Source organism: Lepidochelys kempii, chromosome 6, assembly GCF_965140265.1.
Source record: "Lepidochelys kempii isolate rLepKem1 chromosome 6, rLepKem1.hap2, whole genome shotgun sequence".
Taxonomy (NCBI): Eukaryota; Metazoa; Chordata; order Testudines; family Cheloniidae; genus Lepidochelys; species Lepidochelys kempii.
In genome coordinates, this window is record NC_133261.1 from 69,635,556 (window position 1) to 69,657,687 (window position 22,132).

General features: G+C 41.1%; 1 protein-coding gene across 4 annotated transcripts in view; it reads left to right on the forward strand.

The window, feature by feature from the left end:
• Window positions 1-22,132, forward strand: part of UBR1 (ubiquitin protein ligase E3 component n-recognin 1) — a 149,760-nt gene that overhangs the window by 36,774 nt on the left and 90,854 nt on the right. For all 4 annotated transcript variants that reach the window (XM_073348599.1, XM_073348601.1, XM_073348598.1 and 1 more), the window contains exons 9-19: window positions 482-589; window positions 1,745-1,833; window positions 3,498-3,596; window positions 5,196-5,353; window positions 8,799-8,898; window positions 9,190-9,318; window positions 10,435-10,615; window positions 13,606-13,667; window positions 18,597-18,707; window positions 20,659-20,724; window positions 21,370-21,471. In XM_073348599.1, coding sequence (XP_073204700.1) covers window positions 482-589; window positions 1,745-1,833; window positions 3,498-3,596; window positions 5,196-5,353; window positions 8,799-8,898; window positions 9,190-9,318; window positions 10,435-10,615; window positions 13,606-13,667; window positions 18,597-18,707; window positions 20,659-20,724; window positions 21,370-21,471 — 1,205 coding nt within the window. The remainder of the gene's footprint in view (window positions 1-481; window positions 590-1,744; window positions 1,834-3,497; window positions 3,597-5,195; window positions 5,354-8,798; window positions 8,899-9,189; window positions 9,319-10,434; window positions 10,616-13,605; window positions 13,668-18,596; window positions 18,708-20,658; window positions 20,725-21,369; window positions 21,472-22,132) is intronic.

The following is a 22,132-nucleotide window of genomic DNA, read 5'->3' on the forward strand; positions in this document are numbered from 1 at the left end:
ATAATTTGTTTATCAATAACTTTAAAGAAATATAAGATGACATTTTGGAATCTTACACAAAGCCTATGTAATCCAACTTCGTAAGAGTACCCTGTGTAGGGGCTGGAAGAGATAAAGTCACATCCCAACCTGGCCTGCTCACCTGTGTTCAGATCAGGTGTAGAATTTTCTGTGCAAGGCTGTCTTGACCCCCTTCCTAGTGAAATGTCAGTCCTCCACAACTCCCTAAATTTCTCTCGTAAGTAGGTAACTCTACTCTGTGGAAATTAGGGAAGTTATTCTGCAGAGCAACAAGGTATGCTGAGATCACACTTGTGTAGAAATATTAAGGTTAGTCAGTGATCTGTGATTTTGGTTTTTAAGATCAGAATCCAGAAGTAATTTCTGTATGAAATTATCTCTTAAACAGACTTGTATTTTGTTGGGTGGACCCCTTGATTATTCAATGACATTACACAAACTAATGTATTTCTCTGTCTAGGTGACTTCCGCCAGATCTTCTGTCAAATATGCCTCAAAGAGGAAGCTGACTCTGAAAAGCCCTGCCTCATAAGCATGTTGATGCTTTGGGATGCAAAACTTCATAAAGGTGGGTGGGTGTATGTAAGTTACTCTGAACTGAAGTTGCAATCCACTTTAATATATTTGTTAAATATGCTAAGTAAATAAATGCCCTAAAATGGAAGCCATAGTAGTATAAGTTAAGTCTTCAATGTAGTTCTTAATTCTAGGGCAGCTGAAGTTTAAGAATATGATTGAGTTTTGTTAAGTGTTGGCCTCCTTATCCTTTCCTTTCAAATTTACATATTTTGGAGGATGTACTCTGGGAATGTAACTTGACGATGAAAACCTGCTCTCAGTTTTCAAATGTAAAATGTTACAAAATAGAAGGTATGAAAACATTTCAGCTACAGTGACATAAGTATAATTGTTTATATATGTATCTATAATGGCTAAGTAAAGGACAAAGGGAAGACGCACCTTCATTACTGAGAGTGGTAGGATATTCCATACAAAATAACCAGAGTAGAAAGTGTCTGAGAAGAGAATGATATGCCTGATTGGCATAAAAGATTTAAGAGCCCAGAAACTGTTCACAAATGGAGACGCAACCCTTCAGAACTAGAACATTCCTCCTGTTTCCAAACTAAGTAAAACCACAAAATGTCAAAGAGGATCTGTTACCCTTAAACAGCGAAGCTAAGAAAGCTTAACACGCATGACTTGGATGATTTAAAGAAACCTGTCTGCATACAATTCTTATACTGATTTAATTATCAGTTTAGAAACTAATATAGTTTGGTTGTAATCCTGTCATGTGGACGCAGTTACACAGGTATATTGGTGCTCGTAGCATGTTAGCTTATTTGTTTCTAAATTCTATATAGTGTAATTGCTACAAACATTGAATGTGGACTGGTCTGAGATCTTTGCTCATTGGCTTTCAAAGAAAGCTAAAAGGAAGTTGAGCTCACTGTGTCCCAAGCGGGTGCGGGGAAACAGAGCCATGTTGGACAAGTGGATTCCTGTATCTACCAGAGCTCTGAAGCAGTTACCTAATGAATGTTGTTAAAATGAATAATAGGCTACTTGCCAGTGGGTTGATTATATGTGTATATGCATAACTGTCTTAATACTTCTAATGATATGGAGTTTCCTTCTCTTTCCACCTGCTCTTTTCCTGCACAAAAAAAAAATAGTGTTTAGTGGAGTAAGAGTAAAACAAATTTTATTATCTTCACAGGGGCAAGGAAGATCCTTCATGAACTTATTTTCAGCAGTTTTTTCATGGAAATGGAGTACAAAAAACTTTTTGCTATTGAATTTGTCAAGGTAACTAGATGTTCATATTTTCTTACATATTGTGGTTATAAATTTTAAACAAGTGATGTCCTCAGAAAAAAACGGGAGAGTAAAAATTATGGATGAAATCTTAAACTGATTTTCATTTCCTAACTCTTCTTGTTTGTGCTTCCATGACCATGGAATTTTAAATTATAGTTAACAATATATTTTAATTTTTAAAATATATCGAGGAAGATATTTATGAGAGAGTGGAATGGTTACTCAGAGAATACATGGTATGTTTATGCCCTCTTTAAATGTACATTGACTTGATAACCCCATAAAACCGTCTGTTTATGGTGTTTTATAAATATTTTTCATGTTCACTAGCCTAATTTCAGAAAGTTTTTTTTTTTGTTTTTTCACATCCGTACTGATATCAGTTTTAAGGTAACTTGCAGTTTGTACAGAAATGCAGCATAGGTGCTGTCCATCTGTAATTCAGGATTCTCAATAAGGTTTTGTCAAGGATTATTTAGATACACGTGTAACTTATTCATTATCACATTGTAGCAATAAAGTTCTGTGGATACTTAGTCCAAAACAGTTCTTCATGCTCCAACCTTGAAAGAAGTTGCTGAAGTGTCTGAGAAGCAATACTGTATCCACTTAAGGATATAAATTAGTATACAACAAAAACCAAAACATATAAAAAACTTGTAAGCTGTATTCACTAGTTGAGATGGGTGCTAGGCAATTTGGCCCAGAGAACCAACAATCTTTCTCTAATCTAAAATGAGGTGCAAGTTCAGCCATAACCTAATGGAATGGACGATAAAAGCCATAGACTTGCCATTCTGGTATTAAGTTTAGAACTATGGAGAATTGTTTTGATTTTAAACTAATGAACTTCCAACATGGAGCGCGTTAGCAACCCTCCTAGCTCAGCCAAAAAAATATGAGACTTCAAGGTCCTTGCTTCAATCCCCGCTTTAGACATGTAGATGCTAATGTGCAACTGTGATGAGCACAGTGTATATATAGCTTTACTACATGCTGCTAGATTTCTGCTACCATTGAAGCAGTGGGTAAACTATCTGATCTTTTTTTTTCAAAAAGATAATGCAATATTTGAGAAATAAACATGAAGTAAGGGCTAGCAGAACATTTTTGTTATGAGAGACAATCCATTTATATTACGAGTGAAAAATGTGAGTGACATTGTTCCTCTTTGGAATGGAAATGTAAGGGAAAGAATTATGCTGAATCCTTAGAGCTTTTGGTGGCAGCTCTTCAACAGAACAGTCCATATTCTGTTTTGTGGAGGGGATAAAGACCTATTTTATGATTCTTGTAATTTCAAGAGCTAAGAGACTGACTGTGTGTGTGTGTGTGTTTTGTTTCCCTCATTGGAGAAGGATGGCAGTGTGGGAAATAAAGGAATTAGATTCCATCCGGCAAAGCACCTAAGCATGTGCTTAACTTTAAAGAAGAATCAGTGGTTCTACTCTTGTGTAAAGTTAACCACATTAAGTGCTCTTCTAGATATGGGGCTTTGTGCAGTTCATGTGTGTTGATCTGGAGCTGTTGGGGAGTGATAAAGACATCTGTTTTAACTGTAGTGTTTCTTCCAAGTGAAATTAAATTAAATGTTTTTTGGTTTTATTTAGCTTTAGCTGTTAATCATTTTCCCAATGTTCTCCTTTTCACAGTATTACAAGCTGTTGCAAAAAGAATACATCAGTGATGACCATGATAGAAGTATCTCAGTGACTGCACTCTCAGTTCAGATATTCACTGTACCCACTCTGGTACGTATAGCCAGCACCTCAGTAAATCTATCATGATCCTGGAGTGGTTTATCATGATACCATATCTATAGACTGCTGATTCAATTAGTAGGCAGTTTCCATACATTTGTAGCCAAAGCAAAAAGGGTATTTAGAGTTTGCTAAAATAAAAGGGTAAATTGTTTTGTCTGAAGTTTTTACGAAAATTCATCACAGAAATGAGAAGGGATGCAAGTAAATGGAGTTCTGCACAAGGTCATTCTATAAATCAGCTAAATTTCTTTTAGTCTGCAGCTCAAGATTACCTTTTTCCCTGCAGAGGGGAAAAAGTGTGTGTTTGTGTGTGTGTGTGTGTGGGGAGACCTGGGGGGAAAGAAAAGGATGAAGAAGTCCTAAAAGACAGGAGGCGGCATCTGTGTGTGTTTCGAAGGTAGAGTTCCTGCTTGGTTTTTACATGAGAAATTCAGATCTCTTCTACCTTGTCTTTCAAGGAAGTCTTTATAGATGACTGGGGAGCTAGTAGTTTGTCACTGCAGCTATTAAGGAAATACAGCGTGATCAGTTGAAATGAATGATTTTTGTTCAGCTTGTTAACAAATGTTTTGGACACCTGTGTAACTTGTACTCTTGCCAAACACTTAGACTCCCTGGCTGAAAAGAGTTGGCACCGGTCCCTCTTCAACAGAAGAATGAGAGCCATCCCACTCCAGTATTTTATTCCGCTAGTAAAATAAATAAATAAATAATAATAAAGGAAGACATGATTTGATGTTTGTAACATTTCTAAAGTAAAAATAATGAGGTTGTGTGTTCATACATCATAAAGAAACAAAGAACACAAACACATTTTCTTTCCTTTACAGTTTTGCCTTTCAAGTCAGGCACTAGATGAAAATACCAGCATACAGAAAATGAGCCAAATTCCACAGAGCTGATACAGAGAGGGATTACACCTGTGCAGAAGGAGGAATTCACCTTGGCATAGGGCAGTCAGTGTTGTGGTCACACCTTTTTCCTCAAGGTTTTCATGAGCTTTAACTCTCACCAGCTCTAACTTACCTACAGGAGATTCATTGGTAGGAGCCACTGAACCGGCACACATCCCTCCTCTCTGGCCACACACTCTGCCAGCCACAGCCATCCACTTTTCAGGTGATGGGACCATTAGAGCCCTACTGCCTGGCATTACTGCTATTACAGTAGCATAAAGCAGCCTCAGTCTTGTCCCTTGGCAAACTTTCTACCACAGGAGACTTGTTCTGTATCCCTTTGTCCCCAGATAAAAGGGAATCTCACTTCCCTGAAGAGAATGATATGGAAGTTGCTCAGAGGCTGAAGTTACTCTTTTTTTCACTTAGTGTCTCATAGTTCAGGTCCTGGCATTGCGTACTGTACTAGGGGGTCAAAACTGCGATATGGCACTATACGTTTTTAGACACCATCCTCTTTACTGCAAGTGTGGCTCAGCTGACACGCAGCACTAGAGAATGTTTGGCAAAGTATAAACCGCTTTGCCACAAGTGTCGAACATCCAAATTATGAATTAATAGGAGCAGAGAGTGTCTACCTATTCTTGCAGCCAGGCAGATTCCTATTGTTGAAACACCATTTCCCACACAGGCACGCCATCTTATTGAAGAGCAAACTGTAATAACCATCATCACAGAGACACTACTAGAAGTGCTGCCAGAGTACTTGGACAAGAATGAGAAGTTCAACTTCCAGGGTTACAGCCAGGACAAACTGGGTCGGGTGTATGCAGTCATATGTGACCTCAAGTAAGTGTACATTTGAGGAGGGAGTATGAAAAACTTCCACAAACAGATTGCCTTGTTGTCACCTTGCTTTAAAGTAGATCCCAACTAGTTTAAAGTATCAAAAGAAACTGCAAAAAATGCAGTACTACAACAAACCCAGTGGACACACATCTTTAATTTTGCCCTCATAAGATGGCTCCACTGGTATTTCATGGTGTCTGATAATGCCAGCATAGTCATGGGGGTAACGGTCATGCTAATTGTGAATTAGTGACACATAGTGGTGATGGATTAGTTTTACATTGTTAATGTATCTAATGCCACATTTCTGGCTATTGAATAGATGTTCAGTGTGTAGTTCAATAGTTGATAGAATTTTGTGACCGTTCTTTGACGTGTCATTCTTAACATAATTTGTTCTGAAAATTTTGGTTACAACAGTTATAAATGCATGCTTTAAGGTTCTGTTATGTATGTTTAGGTTATGCATCATGTACACTAAAAATAGTGTAATTGGGCAAGTAAGCAAAGAGATTTTAGTTATTTAAATCTCATTGGGTACTGTCTATATATTCGCACGCATGATCCCAATTGTAAATACCCATGACAGTGTATTGTGTTCAGAAATAGATTGATATCACCAGTTAGAATGATGAAAGTAAACCATGGAAAGATACAATTGGTGGATCATTACCAATGGAAAAAGCTGCTGTGAGACCATTTTTGCACATTTAAAGGGGGTCAGTTGCTTTGAATTTTTTTCATAAAACTATTAGAATGGCAAATATTTTTCTTCAATTTTATTTTAACCATAAAACCAAGAATATTAAAGTTTTAGAAGTTAGTGTTACAAAGGCAAGAAAAATGTGAACTTAAAATTGGTCAAGAAGTTCTCCAAAATCCTTTTCTTTTATGTAAAGCAATGAGAATCTCCAGGAAACACTGAGTTTATCAGGCTATCAACTATTCTAGCACACTCGTCATCCTTGGTTACATACATGGTGAGATATATACTAGAAATGAATAACAGAAATTACCTACTATGTTAAGCCCATGAATCTTGCACTGGCAAGGACTTCCCTACAGTATAACCTCCTTGCTAGCAAAAAAAATGACCTTTTTATTAAAAATGTTCCACTTACTGAGAACCTTGTTACACATCTCACTTCAAGGCCCGATCTAACTTGCCTTAAAATTAATGAGATTATTCTCATTGGGTGCACTGAGAGTTGGATCTTGTTTCTTTACTGGAGGTCTTCTGGTGACAGCAGAAGTGAAGTGAAGGCTTAAATCCAGTATGATTCTTAGTGTAAAAAACTTAATTCAGGACATAATCTAAAATAGCAGAATGAAGAGTGGCTATTATGCTAGTTTTTATACTGATACGGCTGCTTAATGAATGAGGTCAAAGTTCCCTAAACTCAGACAGTGGTGGTACTCCTAACATATCTTTCAGAGTAACAGCCGTGTTAGTCTGTATTCGCAAAAAGAAAAGGAGTACTTTTGGCACCTTAGAGACTGATCAATTTATTTGAGCATGAGCTTTTGTGAGCTACAGCTCACTTCATCGGACGCATACTGTGGAAACTGCAGAAGACATTATATACACAGAGACCATGAAACAATACCTCCTCCCACCCCACTCTCCTGCTGGTAATAGCTTATCTAAAGTGATCATCAAGTTGGGCCATTTCCAGCACAAATCCAGGTTTTCTCACCCTCCGCCCCCCCCCCCCCCCCACACACACACAAACTCACTCTCCTGCTGGTAATAGCCCATCCAAAGTGACCACTCTCTTTAAAATGTGTATGATAATCAAGGTGGGCCATTTCCAGCACAAATCCAGGTTCTCTCACCCCCCCACCTCCCCCCCACAAACTCACTCTCCTGCACCCCCCCACCTCCCCCCCACACCCTCCTGCTGCAGGAGAGTGAGTTTGTGGGGGGGAGGTGGGGGGGTGAGAGAACCTGGATTTGTGCTGGAAATGGCCCACCTTGATTATCATACACATTTTAAAGAGAGTGGTCACTTTGGATGGGCTATTACCAGCAGGAGAGTGAGTTTGTGGGGGGGGGGGGCGGAGGGTGAGAAAACCTGGATTTGTGCTGGAAATGGCCCAACTTGATGATCACTTTAGATAAGCTATTACCAGCAGGAGAGTGGGGTGGGAGGAGGTATTGTTTCATGGTCTCTGTGTATATAATGTCTTCTGCAGTTTCCACAGTATGCGTCCGATGAAGTGAGCTGTAGCTCACAAAAGCTCATGCTCAAATAAATTGAGCAGTCTCTAAGGTGCCACAAGTACTCCTTTTCTTCTAACATATCTTGTAATGTTTTATTCTAGCTGCTTGGATGTGCAACCCCAAAAGCCTTCCTCCTAACTAGTTTTGTTTCTAGAAACTATTGCGCTAGGTCAAGCAAAGGGCATATTTTCAGTTGGTATTAGATGAAAATAAATATAAAAATATTGATGCTAAAAAAATGTATCTGATTAAATCACTTGTCACTGCCTTTGCTCAAAAAGACTTGGCAAAAGTACATTAACTGTGCAGATGACCGTGATGGATCCTGAGTTCACTAAAAAGTACAAAACTGCAAAATTTATTAAATTATACTTCCAGGCTCTGCCTTATCTCACTTCACTTTATATTTCAGTATAAAATATTCCCATAATGGAGGATGGGTAATAAGTATAGCTAAATAATATGTTCTTGCAAAAAGCTTTACAGCTACAAAGTGTTAAGTCTTAGAAGTCTTTTAGTTAGTGAAGACTATATGAAGAGAAATTTAGCACTAGTAAAGTATTATATGGACAAACATCTTTTCCTGTATTGACCCTGAAATAGGCTGGGTTGTTTCTATTCAGAAATCTGAAGTGGCACAGTGGATGACTAGAGCTGGTAAAAAAAATTGTGAAAGTTCACCAAAAATTGGAATATCTCAAAGAAATATAAAGGTCTAAATGGAAAACAAATGTTGATGAAATTTTCCTGACAACTCCCCTTCCTTGTGCATTTTTAAAAAAATTAGCTCTATGGATAAGAAACATAGTAATACAAAAGTATACCCCCTGCAGTAAGGCGGTCTGGGAAATATGACTCTTTAATCCTTGCCATTCTAGTACACCTGGCAAAACTTCATAATACTCTACATTTGCATAGTACTTTGAATCCTGAGAGATTCCAAGTTACTTTTATGCACAGGATTAATAGTAATAATTTAAGAGTAAGATACCTATAGCCTGTAATACCTTTGCATTCAAATTACAGTAATTCCAAACACTGGAACCCTGTAGCTGATACCTCTGCTAGTTTGGGAAGTCCCTACCGAGCGTTTTTGAGATAAAGGATGGTGGTGTGACATGGTGATGATGCTAATGACTTTAATGAATTTGAAAACATTCTAGATATAAATATGGGCAAAAGAAAATCCTAAACTATGAGCAATACCATTTTTTGGGACAGATATATCTTAATCACTAAGCCTACAGTGTGGACAGACAGACTGAGGGTACGGTTTTTGGAAGGATTCCGGTCTTTCTTGAGAATTCTGACTTGTATGCAGGTACAGTGCATTTAATAATGTTTTTCTCATGTGCCATTGCAAAGATATTGGAATATTTGTCATCTGTTCACATAGTACTCTCTGTGGTAATGTTCTGCATGTTGCAGGCACAAAACTGAGATCACAGGTTCTTAAATCTGTATCTTGCGTGGGTGGAGGTAGATGTAACACCATTCCTATTTTAGCCATCTGTGAACAGCCTGCGTTTTTCCCTCTGTTTATGGGGTTTCCTGTTGCTTGAGCATTTGATCACTTACCTTGGTGAATATTCTACGGGGTTCTTTGTTGCAGGGGATGGAGGAGATACAGAGACAGATTGGTCAACATATCGAGGTGGACCCAGATTGGGAAGCAGCCATTGCCATCCAGATGCAGCTGAAGAACATTCTTTTGATGTTCCAAGAGTGGTGTGCCTGTGATGTAAGGAAATACTATTTGTGGTTCTTATGCATGTGGCTGTTTAGTGAACTAGAAGCTTTTCTGAAAAGCTGCACTATTGTACAATACAGAACCTTATAGTTCCCCTTCTTTAAAAACCAACCCATGAACAGATTAGTAAAAGAACTGCAGACAATTAAAAATAAATACATACAGCGTGGTTACCTGACTACTTGTTTGTTTGAAAGGAAATTTCAGGCCTGCAGAGACTTGGAGTTTCTGGGGGGGGGAAAAAAAAAAAAAAAAGGTCCCATTCCTCTTCTAGATAGTAATATAATCTGATACGAGAGGGTATGGTACAAGAACCTAGTTAAGGAACATAGTTGTATTTAGACACTAGTTTATAATCATCTGTATGTGTTTATAGGTGTACCTGATATAAAATACCACTGTAGCGAAGTCTGTTAAGCATTTCTATTGTAATCTCTTCTCTTCACAGGTTTATATCTCAACTGAAACTAAACTCGCTTCAGGTTGAAACATAACTTAGTAGGTCAGGAAAGAATTAGTTTCTCAAATAGTGGAGTTTGAAAATAGTCTACTGGAGTACATTGAAAGATGTAGTACATATGGGCCCTTCGCTATTTGTCTGATTTTTATTTAGCGGTGCAGGAAGGGAAGGGGATGAAAAATTAAAGAGAGAGGAAGGAATCTGAAAATGGGAAAGTCACAATGCATCTGTTTCCAAAAATCAAAACCAAATGAGATTTTTAAGTCAAAACAAAATGGACAATTTTTACTTTGAATTGTGGATTTGAAATGAAATTTTTCATTTCAGATTTGACAGTCAAATTCAAGATTTTTATAGAAATTCACATTTTTCCTTGTAAAATTTTGATATGTTTTTTGGGGGGGGGGAGTTATGCAGGTAAATAGTAATGATTAAAATATAGGTTTAACAAACGGGGGCAAAACTTTGTTTTCTGTAGCCTTCTACATGTACATTAATATATGGGCCTGTACTAAGGAATAAGGAAATAACTGTCATGGATTTTTAGTGACCTCATTAAACCATGAAAACAAATAGCAGGAGGATGAGAGGTGTATTTGTGTGTGGGTTTTGTTTAATGAACTGCATAAAAATCTTTTCAATTCTAGGAAGACCTGTTGCTGGAGGCTTACAAAGAGTGCCATACAGCTGTGATGAGGTGCAGCACAAGTAGCCGTTCACGGGAGAAGACGGTGCTTCAGTTATGTGGCCACACTCTGGAAAGCAAACGTTACAGAGTGTCAGTAGATCCTGTCAGCATACACCTGCCACTGTCCAGGACGCTTGCAGGTGAGAGTCAACATGCTTTACTTTTTGAATTGCTTTTTGTAATTGGAATTTCATCTTCCATCTCCACTTTGTCATTCTTCAGGTATGTTGTTCAATCTCTGGCATTGTCCAAAAATGTATTTATAGTTGAAATGTGGAAAAGTAGTATAAAATTTGTTAAAATAGCCATTGCTTTGTACTGGGTTTAAAAGTTAAATGTGGGGGTTTCTCTGGAAATTGTTACCCAAGTTAGTGTTTTTATAGCACCAGAGTAAGTATATTGAATAAATCATGTGACTATAGTATATTTTTAAGAGGGGGAAAACTCACTACAAAGGAAATGATTTTCAAATTTTACTGTATTTTAAAAACAGAGATTTGAACTTTTTCAGAGGCAATGCTCTGGTCCCCTCCACCCTGAGTTTGAAACTGCAGAGTGAGTAAGTGCAACTTGCTTATCGCCTGTGGGAAGGAGGAAGGGATGATAATTTCTTTCCCCCTGTTTTGCAGCACCCTGTTCTGTCAGGGAGCCTTTTTTCCTATAAGGTTGCTGTGACACTGAGTCTTTTGGGGAGAGAAAGAGGGTGGTTTTTGCTGGTTTGGATGGCAGTTTCAGTTTCCAAATATATTTGATATAGCCCTGTGTAGAGCATGCTTCAGTAGGCTGATCTTGAAGTGACAAAGATTACAGTAGCTATGTCCACACTTAAAATGGAGGAATGGCCAGGCGCTAATCTGGAGAGTGGTGTGGGGGAAGCTATCCTAGGTGCACATAATCATTTAAAAGCCACTGAAAATCTAAGACATCCATATTGCTTCCCCCAGTCTACTATTATCACCATGTGTCATAAATATAAAGGGAAGGGTAAACCCCTTTGAAATCCCTCCTGGCCAGGGGAAAGCTCCTCTCACCTGTAAAGGGTTAAGAAGCTAAAGGTAACCTCGCTGGCACCTGACCAAAATGACCAATGAGGAGACAAGATACTTTCAAAAGCTGGGAGGAGGGAGAGAAACAAAGGGTCTGGGTCTGTCTGTAGTCGTCTTGGCCGGGGACAGAACAGGAATGGAGTCTTAGAACTTTTAGTAAGTAATCTAGCTAGGTATGTGTTAGATTATGATTTCTTTAAATGGCTGAGAAAAGAATTGTGCTGAATAGAATAACTATTTCTGTCTGTGTATCTTTTTTGTAACTTAAGGTTTTGCCTAGAGGGGTTCTCTATGTTTTTGAATCTAATTACCCTGTAAGATATATACCATCCTGATTTTACAGGGGGAATTTCTTTATTTCTATTTACTTCTATTTTTTATTAAAAGTCTTCTTGTAAAACACTGAATGCTTTTTCATTGTTCTCAGATCCAAGGGTTTGGGTTTGTGGTCACCTATGCAAATTGGTGAGGCTTTTTATCCAACATTTCCCAGGAAAGGGGGGGTGCAAGTGTTGGGAGGATTGTTCATTGTTCTTAAGATCCAAGGGTCTGGGTCTGTAGTCACCTAGACAAATTGGTGAGGCTTTTTACCAAACCTTGTCCAGGAAGTGGGGTGCAAGGTTTTGGGAAGTATTTTGGGGGGAAGGACGTGTCCAAACAGCTCTTCCCCAGTAACCAGTATTAGTTTGGTGGTGGTAGCGGCCATTCCAAGGATAACGGGGGTAATATTTTGTACCTTGGGGAAGTTTTGACCTAAGCTGGTAAAGATAAGCTTAGGAGGTTTTTCATGCAGGTCCCCACATCTGTACCCTAGAGTTCAGAGTGGGGGAGGAACCTTGACACCATGGCATTCTCTGGTCTGAGCCTTGGCTAATGTACTTCTTTCTTTTCCCCATTTGCTGCTAAACACTGACGGAGATGCTTAATTGCATCCTCTGGGCCATATGAACTGGAGACGTAAAGCTGGGAATTTTAGGAGAATGGAACTCTCTGTTCATGAGAGCACTTCCTTAACTCCTGAGGGAAGATCCTCAGAACAGATCCCTCACTGTGCAGGGAAACTGCAGCCCTGACTTCAGACCGCATGAGACAGTAATTAGTCCATGGCATGTATAACATCCAATCCTGCAGTCTCTTATTCTAACCCAAACACCAGCTGGCCACGCACAATTGGTCTGCAGACTCTGCATGAGTTTGCACAGACAACTACCTGGGATACTCCCATTATGGTCATGGTAGTCATGAAGTTTTGGGCTAACTCTGAATAATCATAATCTATGTGGATTGTAAAATTCCGGGGCACTATTGGCCTTGATGATTTCAACTTCCCATAAGTCAAGAGGAACTTCATCAACTCATACAGGGATTTTGTGGGGCAGCAGGGCAATCTGTGCACCAACCATTTATACTGTCTTAACTTTATCACAGGATTTACAAGTCGAATAGGCTTACCCTGTCAGACTTAGTTTTGAGGCAAGATTCTTCCTACATTTAGGTTGCATGCAAACAGCAGAGTTACACATCCTTCTTGACCATCACCACCCTTTAGCCCTATGCTGCAGAGTGCCTAGCTGAAGAGAAGGAAAAAGAGTTCAGCAGTGTCAACCACTGCCCTATATCTTACTACCATCAACATATCTTCCCCAACACTGCCGCAAAAAAAAACAAAAAAAAAAAACCAACCAACCCCCCAAAAACAAAAAGACCCACACCATTTTTCATGCCAGTCCAGATTTTCAGGTTGAACATGTAGGACCTATGCAGTGAGTGGCTACTGCTTTTCCTAAAGCCCAAATAAAACCAGATGCTGTTCCTAAACTGTGTTTTCTTGTCACTACACCGGCCACAAAGGCAACTTGTATCAGATCTTGTAATCTTTAGTGAGAATGCTCCCTTGGTTATGTAATATGTGACTACAGGTTGTAACTTAAGCAAGAAACCATAAGTTTGTAAATACTATTTAGCAAACACTGCTTATAGTTTCTCAGTTTTCCAACACTTTGGTCTAGCATTTATAATCTGATTGAAAAGCCAACTTGGTTGCCTTTGATTTTATCTTGAATTTTCTCCCCTTTGTTCTATAGGCCTACACGTACGATTAAGCAAGACTGAAGCAATCTCAAGACTGCAGGAGTTTGTGCCTTCCGTAAGTGTCTGCTTCAGATGGTAACTGAGCTTGGCTTTTATTGCTGAATTACTTTCTGGTGAGCATCTTAATAGTGAGGGAAGAGAAAAGATGGTTTAACACTATTTTTAATAGTTTGCTAGAACAAATTGCTGTGCAGAAAAAAGAAATGGTTGGTTTGGTTTCTTTTTAAATACGAGAGCGCTCCCGAGGAATCCTCTGCACTAAATCAACATTGTAGGAAGGGAAGGACATACAACCTTACTTTAGAGCAGGGGTCTCAAACACGTGGGGCGTTATTTGCTGTGGCCACCAAGCTCCCCTCACCCACATGCGCCCCGCGTACCGTGTCCCTGCTCCTCCAGGTGCTTCCCGGCGGTGCTTAGCACTTTCCAGGAGGGAGGGGGGAGAAGCGGGGAGCTGTGCACTCAGGGAAAGAGCCAGGGCAGAGGCGAGGATTTGGGTAAGGGGTTGGAATAGGGGTAGGGAGGGGGCGGAGTTGGGGTGGGGACTTTGGGGAAGGGGTTGGAAGAGGCAGGGGTGGGGCCTCCATGGAAGGGGTGGAGTGGGGGCAGGGGTGTCAATGATGCGGCCCTCGGGCCAATGTACTAGTCCTCATGTGGCTCTCGTAGTAATTTGAGTTTGAGATCCCTGCTTTAGAGGCATTACTAGTGTTCAAGAGAGAGTGCTAAAACCTCTGTGGTTAACTTGTTCCCTGAAAAATAGTAGAATCCCACCTGTCAACTGTTCTGTCTGTACCAACTTAAAATTCCCTAGATGACATCTGATCCCAGGTTTTCTGTATAGCATTACGATGTGCTGCTGTTGTGACTCGGAGTCCAAACTGTTCTCTTTCTCAAGAGAGATCTGTGATATGTTTTGAACAAGACTGCTTTTTCCCTCAGTGTTCTTATATTTGTACCCCTAGAATTGTCTGATTCAATGCCTAGTAAAATCCTTCCAATGTAGCAGGTCAATGGTATTACACTATTTTCTATTGTGCCAATTGCTGTAGTAACAAATTATTCTTCTTCAAGTATGTCCCTGGGGTGCTTACACTGCCTGAATCTTTAGAGAGTTTTGATAGTAGTCATGTATCCCATACATCTTTGTGCCCTGCACCAAGGCTATATAGGGCTGCATGGTCGAACTAACCCCAGTTCCTTCTCAACTGCTTCTGTCTGAGACAGAGCATTAGTGTGCCTTTCTGTTTGAAAATACACTATCTCCCACACCCACGCACCCACCCCTTTCTGGCCGAGCGCACACAGAAGTCAAACGTGGAGCTAAGCTGGGATTCACCCAGTTATGCCTTGTTAATGAAGTCCTCAAAATCAATAACACCATCCAGAGCCTTTGGCAAACGTTGAGGGATGCAGAGGACACCTTGCAGATGATGTCCACAGCAAATCTAACCTGGAGCGTGACCTGGCTGTCAAAGCCAACTCTCTGTGCATTGATCAGGAGAAACATATGAGAATGCATAAGACCTTCCCTGATACTCTTAGGCTGTTGAGGTGCACATGGGTCAATATATAGCCCTAAAGGGGGTTCTGCACTGATTAATGAAATCATTTGTGGGGGAGGTTACATTGGTTGCATACAGTGTTTTAATAATATGTGATTATATTTTCACTTATTAAAGGATGTACTAAATATGAATCAAATTCGGTCGGTCTCTCAGTCAGTCGGTCTCAGTCATTTCCCACCTTACAGGATGGGGAAAGGGTGGAGCTTTTTCCTCAGATCACTTTTGCACTCCAGGCTTCAAATGGTGCCTCACTTGCCTGGTCAGTGGTGGGCATTTCCAGTGTATCCACTGCCTGGGGGAGTTGCATATTCCTCAGAAGTGCTTTGTCTGTTCTGTTTTTAAGGGTAGGGTTGAAGAGGAATCCTGAGATAAGTCTCACACTCTTAATGATGGAGCATTCTCTCCACCCAGCTTCAGATCCAGGCCAGGACAAACCCCTTGGACATCGGCCTGGGAGTGAACACAGTGTCCCTTTGATTTCAGCATGTTCACCTGGATCTACTTGAGGTAAATCCTCGGAGAAGACCCATAAAAAGAGTGACCATCCTCCTCAGACGGAATCTACTTCAAAGAAGTCTTGGTGTCCTGGAACTAAAGAACTGGGTATTGTTGAGTCTCCAGGTACTATCAGTATTAACCTCATGTGCATGGCTCCAGGCTCTTCTAAGAACAGAGGCACCAAACATGCTTTCGTACCAAGACTTTCTATACTGCAGAAGCAGAGCACAGGAGTTTAAGCACTCCTTTTTCTAAGAAGGTGGTACCTATAACTCCTTCGGTAATGTCTGTACTTATGTCATTCTCCAGTTCATTCTCGGTACCAAGTAAATGCCGTGCTTCTCATACAATCTTGGTTCCTTCTAAGACATCCTTATTGGTACCGACTATATCTACCAGGAAAGACCTATTGGAACAGCTTATGTCTGCAGTGGTCATGCAGAAAGCATCTTGGCTTCAGCTTTAAGAATTTACAAAGGAGGTCCAAAACACTGTTGCTTATGGTGGAGATGCTTTGTCAAAGAAGAGAGACTTGCATTGTGCTCTGAAATTTTTAGATTCTGGATTAGTTTGATCTCCTGTGTTCGTTCATTCCACAGCTGAATTCCAACAACTGCAAATGTTTTACTTACAGCTCTTACAATCTTCTTGAATTTTATAAGATGCATTGTCTGTGAGGAGTGCACGTATCTTGGGGCAGATCACTGATGGAGACGTAATTGCTGATGTCTCTGGGTCGACTCGATGGCTTGGAAGGTGAAGATCGATGCTTAGAACCAGCGGTGGAAATGTACAGGAACCGTAGGAGGGATCAGAACACTGGGGAGCAGTAGCATAGCTAGACGGGGAGCGGGGCAGCAGCCGTTCTCCCACTGAACAGAAGCGGCGCCTTTTTAATTTTTACTCACATGGTGGCGCTCCAGGTCTTCGGTGGTGGGTCAGGCGGTGCTTTGGGTCTTCGGTGGCACTTCAGCATTGGGTCGTTCACTCACTCTGATCTTCGGCGGCATTTCGGGTGCAGGAGGGTCCTTCAGTGCAGCTGAAGACTGAAGCGAGTGAGGTACCCGATGCCGAAGTGCCGCTGAAGACCCGGAGCGCCGTTGGGTGAGTACTAGCGGGTGGCGCCTTTTTTAATCTCCGCTCCTCCTGTTTTTTCCACCTGGCTGCGCCACTGCTGGGGAGATAAGCTTATGGTGGCCCTTCCTATTGAGGAGTTTGGCAGATGCATTCTGTATAAGCTGGAGCCTCTGTCTTGCATCCAGATAGTGATTTACAGCATTTTGCTTTAGACATGAGGAAATTATCGATCGCTGTGACCAGATTCTTGTCCTGGAGGAAGGAGTGATGTTCCCTATCAAGGTGCAGGTAGAAGGCACTTTTCACCACTGATGCTGCCTGATGATTAGGAATGACCTTGAGGATTCACACCACTTCTTTTTATCAATGGGGAGTGTGGAGCAAATGCTTTACATGCAAGCGGAGACCAAAGTCCCAGCTGGCTCTTCAAAAGTTTTTTGTCCTTCCGACCAGTATCTCTTCACTCTTGGATTTAGTTTGAGCCAACTGTTCCCCATCCATGAACTGCTCTCTTGTACAGTCTTGCAATGATGCCAATTACATGTTGAAAGTGAGGTATGCAGCAGGGTGTCACCTGCATGTTGTTGGGACTGGAACATGTGATGGCTTACTACCTTTTAAAGTACTTCCATGTAGACTTTGAAGAAGGAAAGGATTGCTGTGGGATCTCTGTGTACCTTTTAGGTCCTCTTGGAGAAGAATGGTTGGAGCCACTGTACTGCTGAGATACCTACTCCAGACATGTAGTAGGCAGGTCAGTAGTGTGTTGTGATCAACTCTATGGAAAGCTGCAGAGAGGTCAAGCAGTATGAGCATTGAGATATGGCCTTTATCTATTGCCACAAGGAAGACCTCTTTTAGTGCTATGAGTGCTGCCTCTCTCTTATGCCTTGGTTTGAAGCCTAACAGTGTAGCATCCAGAATGTTGGAAGATGTCATATATTGTTGGAACTTGATTGTTACTACTATCTTGATTTTTATTTAGCCGCAAAGCTGGTCTGCGTTAGATGTTGACTTCCTGAGGATTGAGTAGACTGTTGCATTTTTCAGGAAGGTTGAAATGTTCACTTCTTGGAAGATAATGTTGAAAATTTCTGTTGAGTGGGCAATATTATTGTTTCCTGGGTCTCCCAGCCAGAAAGGGAATGGGTCTGCTTTGCAAGTGGTGGCTCAAATATTTCTATGGAAAAAGAAAAGGAGTACTTGTGGCACCTTAGAGACTAACCAATTTATTTGAGCATTTCTATGGGTTTCTTGAACTTTAGTGGGTGTGATGTGACCAAACTCAGGGGTAGGAGTGGGATTTGGTGTTTCCTGGAACAATTTTAAAAGGTCTGCCTCAGAGTTATTTTCCTATTTGGGTTATCTTTCCTATTAGTAAGAGAAGGATTCCTTACAGTGGCTGCTTTGGGGCTGATGTTTGGATTACACAGCTGAATTGATTAGTCAGTTCACTCTACAGAACAGCAATTGTCTCAACGTAACATGGGCACGGATACTGGAGAGAGATTGCAGATACCCTGCACCCATGTGAAGTCCATTTGAACTCACTGAGGTGCCACATAACCACCTACCTGGTTCAGTTTGTTTGATCAGGGCTATGGTGAGCACCAGAGTAGAAAATAAATTATGATGAGATCAGAAGGCTTTAAAAGGGGACACCAAAAGGAAAACTGAATTCAAAATATCCCACTGTGCTAAGAAGTACTATTTTCTTTTCTTTTTGTGTCCAGTTTAGGTCTTTTTTTGTATTGTCTTGTAATCATTGATTTTTATTTTTTTTATTCTTCAAGATTTGTACTATGTTAAATCTATTGACAGTTTTAACTAACTTGATTTTTTAGGAACAATTCCAAGTGGAGCTGCTAGTGGAATACCCTTTGCGCTGTCTAGTGTTGGTTGCTCAGGTTGCTGCAGAGATGTGGAGAAGGAATGGGCTCTCCCTAATAAGCCAGGTACTCTCTGTAGTATGTATTAGTGATTTTGTGTCCTGTTAGTTTTGTGCCAACATTTCCCATTGGTACTAAGGATGGCTGAGCCACCTGCTGTAGAAGAAGCTCGTGTGGTAAGCCTGCATAACATAAGTATAAATTACTCCTGGGGGAATTGTGTGCCACTGCGTGTACGCAGAATTCACGTCTCCCACAGATTTCTTTGCTTCCCTGCAGAAAAATGACCCTGACAGGGAAGCAAAGGGAAGCTGCAAGAGTAGTCATGCACCATTCCCTAGCTGTGCAGGTATGTCGTTTCAGGCACCCGGAGCAGCTGGCAGAGAGGTAAATCACCACAGGACTGGGGACCCCCCAGCCAGCGGCTCCTACCCTGAGCCGAGATCAGTTGCTAGTCCCAGCTGGGCTGGAGGCAGGAGCGGATGGGACGACTTCTTCCCCTGCAAGGAGTGGCTGAGGCTGTGTCAAACCCACCCCCAGAAACCTCTCCCAGCTGCAGGAAGCTCAGCATCCTCCCCAACTTCCTGCCCCCATTGCTCCTCCGCTGCAGGGGGAGGGGTCGCTGCAGGGGGAGCTGCTCACCTATCCGCCCAACCCCTGTGCATCCGGACCTTCCATACCCAGATACCCCCACCAAGCCTCACTCTGTACACCCAGAACCCCTCTAGCCCTCCATACCCAAACCCCACCCAATTGAACTTCAGCCCCTGCATCTGGAGTCTCCTGCACCCAGATGCCTTGCCTCTGGACCCCCACTCCTACCCTGATGAGCCCCACCACCCTGAGCCCCCACATCCAGACCCCCACACCACTGACCCCCCAACTAGCTGCATCCAGACCCCCACCCCACTAAGCCCCACTGCCTCAGCATCCAGATCCCACTGTTGAGAACCCCACACCAAGGCCCCCCCACTGAGTCCCAACCACTTTTACCTAGAACCCCCTGCAGAGTCCTGTTGTCACTGTACCTGGAACACCCGCAGTGAGCCTCTGTGCATCCAGATCCCTCCACACCCAGACCCCCCACTGAGCTGCCTGCACCCAGATTGTCCCACACAGAATCCTCTCACCCCACACCTGGATCCCCCACCTAGTGATCCCCCTCCATACTTGGATCCTGCCTGATTGAATCTGCCTGCCTCACACCTGGCGCAGAGGGGCAGGGCTTCAGGGTGTTTCTGTGGCAGGCCCAGGCCTTGTGTTGTGTCAGGGTAGGGTGCAGCCTCACCACTGAGTCCCAGGAGTGGAGAGGTTACAGGGTGATCTCCCACCTTTGTGCAGCCAGTGGCCTGTGGTCCCTGCTGCCATGCTGGAGACTGTATTTATTTATTTATTTATTGACAAATAAAACTTGATTTTTTTTGTCGCAGAATGCCCTTAGGAGTAATAAATGTAAATACCAGGTACTACTTAGCCTATAGTTATTATTGTGTGAAAAAATGTAACATGAAGGTCTGCAAGTCCCAAAGGATTCTTAACGGGGTACCTCTTAATTATCAATAACAAGCACTTCTGTACCGCATTGTATTTTGTAGATGCCATGGAAAACTAAAGGCAACATTCTGCCCTTTAGATACATGGATATAGTCTCCTTTTGCTTCAAAACTGTGGAGCATTCTTATTTCACACTGGAGAACCTGGGATGTTGTTTAACTGGTGAGGAGCAAGTAGTTAATAGCTGAAGATGTTACATTTACCTTATTTTCCCTATTTAGTGGGTGCATGTTAATCTAAGACTATGAATTGAAACGAGAGGTGCGGTATATGTGTCATCTAATGGATTGTACAAAGACTTGAAAGCTACAATATCCCAGTGTAGGCTCACTTTTTAACCTTCTGGGAACAAATGTTTGAAGCTTTTTTTGTGTGAAAATAGAAAGTGCAGGGAATATAAAGGAACTTCTTAGATGACTGTTGTTTCCCTAGTGAAACTTGTTTGTATTATTTGTTTACACAGGTGTTCTATTACCAGGATGTTAAATGTAGAGAAGAAATGTATGATAAAGACATCCTCATGCTGCAGGTAGAAACCTTTCAAATTACTGCCGACACAAAGTACTTCCCAACTTCTTGTCTCATTCATCAAATTTTGTGTGATTTTGCTTTTAATTTTAATTAGTGCTATGTTGCAACACAAATTATAATAAGCTTCCCTATATCTGGATAGTACCGATTGCACAAATGACCCAGCCATACATTACAAGTCATACGATGTAGAAATTTTTCTCTACTTTTTATTGTCATTATTTGTATGCTCTGTCCCACTTTTCCCATATCATGTTTGCCCCAAACACAGATCCTCTATCTTGCCTAGTAGTTGAAAATGATATATTTTGTAAGTTACTCATGAGATGGCCAGATAGGATATTTAGTTCTGTTTTTTTGTGTGGTTTTAAAGAACTGACTTAATGTCTGTTAACCCTTGAAAGGGAGCCAAGACTTCCAAAAATATCAAGAAGCCATGCATTGATTTTTCAACTGAAACACTTTTTAACATTAATTTGTGTATCTCATAACTTTGTGCTTTAAATCTTGAACTGCTTTTGCTGTGTCCTTGCTCTGAATTTGTTTCCTATTTAAAATGGATGTTGGAAGAGGGATATTTTTCATACTTTAATGAAGAAATTTGATGCTAACTAAAGCTCTTGGGATGTGGGGTATCTGGCAGATTGGTGCATCGCTTATGGATCCAAACCTTTTCCTGTTGCTGATACTACAGAGGTATGAACTTGTCAGTGCCTTCAAGAAGATCATGCCCACCAAAGACCAGGTAAACAGCAAGGAACTATTCATGAATTCTCTTCTTTCAAGGTTATAGAACATCAACAAGGAAACTAGCTGCAGCTGTTTCACTGCAATCATAAGACCATACCAAAAATAGTAACATAAGTTACAGGTGATCAAGTGGTTAGCTAAGTGATTTTTTTTTCTCTGTAATAGAAAGTTTCTTGTTCTTAGTGTAAAACAAATAGTTTTTGCTGTCTTCAATGTCTCTGTCCAAATTGCTTGCTAGTTACCATGCAATTCAAAGAATGTTAACGCTGGAATGGCATAGGATTGTATCAAGGAAAAGCAATGCGTCTTTCTCCTATAATTCTCTCCACATTCTGTGTTAACATCTTACTTCAGGATGTCTTTGGTTTACATCCTTTATCCTCTGTATGCATTAAGTAGGATTACTGGTTGTATACAGAGTGGGTGTCTCTACCAGTACTGTTATTTCCTAGGTTGCCTGATAAAAATCAGGAAGCTTTTTCCTCTCAACATGTCTTTGTCCTTCAAGGCCTGTTCACATATCTTTTTAGTCTGAATGCAATTTTCCTGGTTTCTCCTGTCAATTCTTCAGGGTGTGGGGAGTTTTCACCTACCTCTTCATTCAGGACACAATTTTCCCAGTTATATCCCTTCCTACTATGTTAATTTTGCATTTT